Consider the following 8799-nt stretch of genomic DNA (forward strand, 5'->3'; position numbering starts at 1 on the left):
CACCTTGTGGCCCAGAGTTAGGCCTTAAAACTCCATTGAAATTCTTGTAATGAATCAGTGCAAAATACTCAGATTTATATTTTATATGATCAACAGCTCACCACCTTTCTAACATTTGGCCTCATTTCTGGACCTTTTGTTTTACTGATTTTAATTTTTACTTATTTTCTTACTCCTTTTGAATTTGCAGGTAAATGTTAGTGATGCACGGTTTCAGGCAATGTATACTTCCCACTTGTTCAATTTGGATCCTTCAGATCCTAACTTCAAGAAAACAAAAGCTATGGAAAAAATTCTTGAGGAGAAAGCCCGGCAAAGAGAACAAAAAGAACAAGAACTCACTCAGACAATAAAGGAAAAAGAGAGTGAGTTTGAAAAGGCATCACAAAAGAAGTCCATTGATCCTGCCTTATCAGTGCTGATTAAATCTGTAAAAAACAAAACAGAACAGTTTCAAGCAAGAAAAAAACAAAAAGTCAAATAACTGGATTTTGTTTCTTTTTGGATGGAGACTGTATACAGAAACAGAATGAATATTGAGAAAGCTGCCTTTCAAAAATATGAAAACTTTTTCTGACAATACTAAAAGTTTTCTTAATTGTGGATGGTAGACAGATTTGTACCATATGTTCCCACAGATTAATCTGAATTAAATTAATTATAGGAGTTATAATATGTTTATATTTTATGAAGTTCAGTTGCTACTAATAGAAAGTTTCTCTAAGTTAGCTTCTTTTAAAAGATCTACAATTCTATGTAAAAATAGAAGGGTATCTACTCTTAAGTCCATGTAAAGGTTAGTGACAAATTAAAAATAAGGATATGTAATAATACATTTATTTTTCTGAAAGCAGGAGGCAAATTTAGATAGCTATTAAAATTATTTATTTTTATAGCTATAAAGGATGGAGGCCAAGAACTAACTTTGTTGTTTGTCATGCTTAGTAATTTGTTTATGAAGTTAATTTGTAAATAAAAGCACAAAATATTTTTATTATTTTGTTAGAACTGATTCACTTTGTATACCTCAAGTAAACCGCTCTCTGGAAAAATATCTAAAAATGCGGCTTTAACTCTTTAAGAGGACAACTCCTATGCAAAGGCAGTTCCAAGTTTTCATTGCTTATAATTGCTTTTGAAATGTTCATGAGGTCTACAGTGGTTTTTCTATTTGTAGCAGTAGAAAATTCTTCTGTCCTTCAGATTTTTGGAATGCTTTATAAGGGTGGATATGCTGCTATAGAGTTTAAGGAAACCCTAATTCTTTTTAAAATTAAAATAAAACACACCTTCCAGGCCTTAATAATCTTGGATCTCATCTGAGCTAAATTTTATAAATTATTAACTGACCACTTGAACAGGAAAATTAGATGTGCTATATATAAGTAAGTGGAAATAAAACCAAAATAGTCACTTGGAGCAAATTATAAATATGGTGCCTTCTAAAAGGCAGTAGGAGTTTGGTCAGGTATGTGGTTAATGGTCTTAACATTTTTGGTATAAAAATTCAAACTAACTAATATAGCATATGTTTTAAAGAGTGAGAGGATGCAAAAATTGGAACAATATCAAAGTAATGAGAGAATTTAAATGGTTTCTAAAAGGGAAGAGAAAAAGAAGACATTTAAATTATTCATTCTAACAGGAAGGAAAATGCAGAGCATCTGAACAGAATTGTGTATTCATTATAAAGCATTGTTAGGTTATTCAGCCAAATAAAAACATTCCTTTTGATACATATCTGAACTTCCCAGTCTTTACTTGTCACTGAGCAGCCATGAATCTTAATATATTTATGAGTATAGTCTATAAACGGTTCAATAATTCTTATTTCATTCTTTTTAAGGAAGAAGTTTTGTTCCCTTTAAACTATTTAATCATAAGGTAGGGATTATTACTCAGTTTGATTTTAAGGTTCCTGTGAAACTGAGTCTTTTGGTGGTTTGGTGTGGATCTTCATTTTTGAACACTTTGTTTTTAAGTCACTACATTTAATTATAAAATCTCATTTTGCTATTCAGGTACATAATTATTATGGATAAGTTGTACATGTAAGTTATATATATTTTCTCGAAGAGTTAATATATTTTAGGTAGGGAAAAAATGAGAACAGTTTTATCAGGTACCTCATTCTGCTAAATAAACATTCTACACCAAAAATTCTCAAATTATCAAGTTCTCAAATTATTGCTGGTGGTAAAAGTCAGGATTAAACATCGCCACTGTAACAATTCAGTGAACAAATGAGGGTAGTTTTGGTGACTCCGAAGGTCACGTTTTGGATTTTTTATTGTTAGGACCATGAAGAGTAGATCAACACTAACATCTAAAAAGGGTCATAAATGGTGACTCTACCAGTGAAACTGTAATTTCTCAGAATTCCATAGAAAATCTTGGAATTAGCTTTATGTAGTTTATTTTTGCTACTTCTCAAAGGAAGATATATTACAAACACCTAGCAGAAAAGTGAAGATTTTATCATCCCAGATTCGTTACAGAGTAAGATAATATTAGATTGTGTTCGTTAGAACTGCTTGGTGTGTCTTAAAAATCCTAGTGGCCCCATTTGCACCCCAAACCTAATACTCCTGGTAAGTTTTAGGCATTGTTATTTTTTAATGTTTCCCAGGTAATTCTATTACGCAGCCAAACTTGAGAACGACTTCTGTGGAAGAGAGGAGACCCAATGCATTTGCTTTTGCGTTCACCAGATCAGAGACTTGAATGAACTTAATATCAAATGTGTCCATTAGCAGTTGCTTGAAATGGCAAACATATTCTTAAGAATCTATGGGTTGACTAAGGATTAAGGGTCAGCTCAGTTGAGACTCCACTCAACTGAGATGGTTTGGTGTTGGCTAAAGGATCTCTCACTCTCCCATTACCTATAGTAGGCTTCTTCACGTGGTGATAGAGGGTTTTCAACTACATCAAAAGTCCCAGTACACAAACATATTTTTACATAATGCAGTGCCACATTTGCTGTTTTTCTTGTTGACCAAAGCAGATCACAGGGCCAAACCCCAAATCAACAAGTGACAATGTTATAAAGCAAAGGGCTGTACATACAAGGAGCCATAAGCAAATTAAGGGTCATAATTAAAACCATTTATACATGATTTAGGTTTCCTCTTCTGTGGAAAGGGAATTTACTATCCATCAGGCAATATAAAACAAGCTTATTTCCAGTTTGGGGCAATTACAAAGCTACTATTAATGTATACTCTTGTATGTGAAACAGGTTTGCACTTTTCTTGGGGAAATACCTAGGAGTGGAATTCTGGGTCCTATGGTTGGTTTATATATAACAAACTGCAAACTTGTGTATGAATATAAATTGGTTTGTAGTCTTGTAATGTTTTTGTCTAGTTTTGATAATCAGGGTAGGTCTAACTTCATAAAATGAAGTGAGTAGAAGAGAAATGAATACTTGTATTTTCTGGAAAAGAATGTACAGAATTGGGGTTATTTCTGACTTACATTTTGGGAGAATTGCCAATGAAACCAATAAGTTTTCTTAATAGGGAACTTGTAAACTATAAGTTGTTTCTTTAATACTTATAGGACTGTTCAGGTTATCTGTTTCTTCAGTAAATTTTTGTAGCTTGTATATTTTAAGGCATTATTTTATATAAATTGTTGAATGATGTGATTTTTTTTTTATAATGTTCTCTGTTCTTTTAATGTCCTGAGGATCTATAGTAATATCCCCTTTTTCATTCTTGATATTGGTAACTTGTGGCTTTGCCATGTATTTCTTGATCAGTGTGGATGGAAAGTTACTAATTCTACTTATTTATTTTTGAACAGACAGCTATTGGTTTCAGTCAACTTTCTCAGTTGTTTTTCTTTGTCCATTTTCTGTGGAAAGACGCTCCTTGCTCTCCAGAAGCCAGATTTCTAGCTAGTCCTGCAGGTGTGGCATCTCAGCAACGTGCTTCCCATAATCCAGTGGACCACAGCTGTGTGCTGTGTGCTTGCACTCACATGTACTCCCCACTCACCCAAATCCCTCTCTCTCCCTCTCTCCCTCCTGTCCTCCTCAGCCCTGGGGATTGTGGTGATTTCCTATATTCATAATTTCTTTATTCCTTAAAAGTTCTTTCTTCCCTAGTTACCTTCTGGCTATTAATCCCTATTAGTCTAGTTCCATTACAATGGATAACTCTTTGAACTTTCTCTGTTCAAATTATTGTATCTATCTCCTGATTAGATCCTGACTGATACTCGAGCATACAAAGAAAAACTAGTCACGTGGGCCATACTGGATCTTGAAAGACCCTTGTGTTCCTAAATACATATTCTGCTCTTCCTGATCATGGATGTTTTCTTGAGTCTCTACTGATTATCTATTGCTTATAGTCTTCAAAACTTTGCAGCTTGAAATATCCCTGATAATTGATTTTCACAAGGATCTTTGATTTGTATAGGGCTTCCTGGAGAAGGCTCACCTATTTCCTCCATGGCATCAGCTGGAGTGACTACCTTAAGAACTGGAGGGTTTGCTTCCAAGATGGTGCCTTCATGGGGTTTGCAAGTTAGTACTGGCTGTTAGCTGGGAGCATGGTAGCTGAGTTTCAATGGTTATGAAAACTATCACTTTTTATGACCTTGTCTCACAAGTCAGAGTATTCTGCCATTCATACTCTATTAGCTGAGGTAAACAGGTCTTCCCAGGTGAGAGGATGTAAAACATACCCCCTAACGAAATGACAAAAGTTCTAAAAGACAATATCTTTCCAGAAATAACTTGTTGACTCATTTTTGGAAAATGAGATCTACATTTGACTTTACCTTTAAAAAATGTATTATAGTCAGTCCTCCATATTCGTGGGCTCTGCATCCTCAGATTCAACCAACTCTGGATGGAAAATATTTGGAGAAAAATTAGGTCTGTACTGAACATGTACAGACATTTTTTTCTTGTCATTAGTCCCTATATAATATTATAAAAACTATTTACATAGCTTTTACACTTTTTAAGTATTGTAAGTAATCTGGAGATGATTTAGAGTATATGGGAGGATGTATATAGTTTACATACAAGTACTGCACAATTTTTTATAAGGGACTTGAGCATGCATAGATTTTGCTATCTGCAGTGAGTTCTGGGATACCAAAGGATGACTACCTGACAGTAACATTCCATTATTTGAGATTACCTGAGTCTTTATTCTTTGCAAACATAATAGATTAAGTAGCACCCTCCAGCTCAGCAGAGAAAACTTTCCACAGAAGCTGGAGTAAAAGTATAAGGAATCATTGAGCAGGTCAGATCAGGAGAAAGGTCCCCCAAGGAACTATAAATGTCTATAAATGAAAACAGTGGTTCCTCAATATTTGTTCTTTCCATCTTCCATAATAATAGAATCATGTAATTAAGCAAAGGACTTTCCATAAATGAAGATTATTTTGCCCATTCTATTTGCAACTTGGTATGGAAACAAATGACAGCTTCTAGAAATCTTTGAAGTCAGCACACCGGCAAATTTTGTGTTTGCTTCTCCCATTTCACTCTACTTCCTGGAATACAAATGTAATAGCTAGAGCTTCAGCAGACATCTTGGTTCCTGGAGACAAAAGTTGCATTCTGTTATTTATTCTATTGCACATTCTAGTATTGGTAGTAAGCTGGAAGGAGCTGAATCACTGAGGACTTTGTTGAGCATATTCACCAGTTCATCCATGGACTGTTCTAAAACCTCTATGTGATAGAAAAATTAAATTCCATCTTGTTTAAAATTAAATTCCATCTTTCTCAGGTCTGTTATTTACTGTTCCATCTATATCCCAATTAATACAGAGACATATATAGTGGCGTTGGGCTATAGTCTTTGTGGACTATCTTGACCTATTTGAGAATAATGCAGATCATTTCTCCATATTCTTAAAGAAACTATTACATTGTGGTCACACTGTTTGCAACTTGAAATTGCTGGAATATGATGCTCAGTGCTGTATGGTTCCCAGATTTCTGGATGTGGACATGAGTCAAGAGAAGTGAGATAAACCCCCTTAGAAGGCATCTGGGACCCTTTATTCTACAAGCACTACTGCCATTATAGTTACAAACTATTTTCAGCATCTCTGGGTTCACATTATCACCTTCCTCTAAAAGTTTATAAAGGAGCACTTGCCAAAGGCAAGCCAGAATCAGACACATGGGAAAATGAAAAAGTGTGAGGGAGAAGCTGTGCCCAGCCTTAAGTGTGGGTTCTACATTACTCAAATTTTGCCAAAATATGGGGATGGAATCTCCACATTGTGTGACAGTGCCAAAGCAAATAGAATAACAGATTATATTGTGTTAGGGAAAATTGTGAGAAATGCCTGCTTTGGGGCTTCTGAGTTCTCTTCATTAATTTTTAAAAATTAAAATTGAATTATTACCAATCATCACTTCATGTGCTTTTTCTCTTGCATAACCTGTCATAGGTTTTTTGAGACTTTTTTTTTTTTTTTTTACTAAAATCTGAAATTGATTAGTATCTTTTCACTCGGACCAGTTGGAAATAATGTACCTTCTCATATTTCAAAAAGTTCATCTGATGAGCAAGGCAGGAAGTGGTCAATAGAATGTATTAAAAATTTTTTTGGAAAAAAATATTCAATTAAACTAAGAGTTGGGAGGAAAAATATTTTAGTTAGAAGTAGAATAACTGAAAGATGAAACAGGATTTTTATTTTTTTGAGACAGGGTCTTGCTGTGTTTATCAAGCTGGTCTTGAACTTTTTGGATTCAAGTGATTCTCCCACCTCAGCCTCCCAACTCTCTTGGATTAGAGGCATGTGCTATCATGTCCATACGACAGTAGCTCATTAATTGTCTAAATAAAAACTCTGGAAACAATAATCTGATCTACATGTTCCTTCATTTGGATCTATTATTTGGACTTGGAGTTCTATGACAATGTTCGTGTTCTTCTAGAGAACCCAAGAAGTATCAGAAACCACCTAGGAACTGTTGTGTTCCTTCGGATTTCTTTGTGTTTGAGTGAATCTCAATTTCCCTATCCATTGCCTTAGAAATGTTGCACATAACAGAAACCAACTGTATTAGTCCATTTTCTGTGACTTGTGAAGAAAGTGGATGTATTTAGTCACAATTTTAGAGAAGAAAAAGAGAAGTCTTGTCTTGTATTTAAGATTAAAGAATAAATTTTGAATTTTTCATCTTGATGCCATTAAAACCATTTTCCTATATAATAAATGTATATTATTGTACACAATACATTAAGAAAAACTTAGTAAATTTACTTGTGAATATTACATCCTAATACAATTTTAAAAACAATTTTCTCACTACTATTTTGTGACTTAAGAAATAACCTGGAAGATGTTCCAAGCACTTAAAACAATTAAGTGACAAAGGATCGTTCATGTCTATAAAAAGAGAAGTAAAATGTTAAATCTGTTAACGAGGGAAGAATTTTTTTCTGTGTGAATGATTTTTAACTTTGGTGTTAAAAATCTGGGAAAATGTGTTTGTTTGGAAACTATTTTAACCTTCGTTTTGATGGTAAGCAATAAAATTCTTCATAGTCACTCAATATTCTTCAAGGAGCAACTTCTATGATGTCTGATCTTTTTTTGCCCGGAGCTAGAGGGGCATAGACATCCCTCTTCAACCATGTACACATGTATGCTTGTGTGTGTTAGATCTTTGGAAGCATGAGCAAGAAATTGGTAACAAGGATTGCCACCACAGAGCACAGAAGAGAGGAGGCTTACTTTTCCCTAGATACTTATATGGTTTTATTTTACTATGAATCACTTACTTTCAAAATTCCTTAAATAGTCTAAGGTCTAATAAATGATTGTGAACTGGATCCTTTTGATATAAAGCATATTATTGGGATTGTAATAGAGCTTGAATGAGGCTTGAATATTAACTGGTAATGATAGATCCATATTTTCTAATTTTAATGGCTGAATTTTGTATTATCAGAGAATATTTGAAAGAAAGAAACACTAAATTGTTTAGGGATGCTGGATCGTTGTACGGTAGCTTATTCTCATATGACTTAGAAAAATATCTTTGTACATCTTGCAACTTTCCTGTATGTTTAAGATTTTTTTTTGATAAAACAAAGTTGTCTTTTAAATAGCCCAATTCTAAATATGTATGGAGAATGTGATTGGGAAAGATTAAGGCTCACTTTGTGTCCACTGTTCACTCCCTTAGCTGTAGTCAGCGGGAACCAGGAGGCAGTTCTCTGAACAGTTTCAAAAACAGATATTGAGAAAATTCTCCAGTAGGTGTCCCTGTGCTGAAGTAGACTTTATCATGATTCACTGGTCATATACTGTTAGACTTTTTGGGAACCTATCAATATTTATTCATTAACCTTGTTAGTTTTTTCTCTTTCCTTCCTTAGGGAAGAGGCCAGGGCTAGGGCATTAGATATAGGAAATGCAATAAAAATCTAAGATCAATCTGGGGTATTAGCCACACCTGTAATCCCAGAAGAGTGAGGCAGGAGGATCTCAAGTTTGAGACTAGTCTTGACAACTTATAGAGACCCTGTCTCAGAGTTTAAAAATAAAGGGGGGGGGGGGGGTGAGGATAGAGAGCAGAGGTAGAGCACCGCTGGGTTCAATCTCCAGTAGTGGCAGGGTGGGGAAGGGTCCAAGACGAGATTCAAAAAAGCATCCAAGGTGGAACTCCAGGCTCTGCTCATACTGTAATTGCCTCTGCTCTCCTGGTGAAAACCCTAGTCCAATGATGGCAGATGAAGTTGTATCATATTCTCTGCCCTGGACAAGAAATAACCTCCACAGTGGAACATTTTGGAGTAC

At 34.7% G+C, this 8799-nt stretch overlaps 1 protein-coding gene across 4 annotated transcripts in view; it reads left to right on the forward strand.

Moving 5' to 3' along the window:
- Positions 1–1740, forward strand: part of ESF1 (ESF1 nucleolar pre-rRNA processing protein homolog) — an 89585-nt gene extending 87845 nt beyond the window's left edge. For all 4 annotated transcript variants that reach the window (XM_079128492.1, XM_079128495.1, XM_079128493.1 and 1 more), the window contains exon 14: positions 191–1740. In XM_079128492.1, the coding sequence (XP_078984618.1) occupies positions 191–484 (294 nt within the window). In that variant the 3' untranslated portion in view covers positions 485–1740. The remainder of the gene's footprint in view (positions 1–190) is intronic.
- Positions 1741–8799: the final 7059 nt, after the last annotated feature.

The sequence above is a fragment of the Sciurus vulgaris genome (genome assembly GCF_902686455.1).
Source record: "Sciurus vulgaris genome assembly, chromosome: 2".
In the NCBI taxonomy this organism is placed as follows: domain Eukaryota; kingdom Metazoa; phylum Chordata; class Mammalia; order Rodentia; family Sciuridae; genus Sciurus; species Sciurus vulgaris.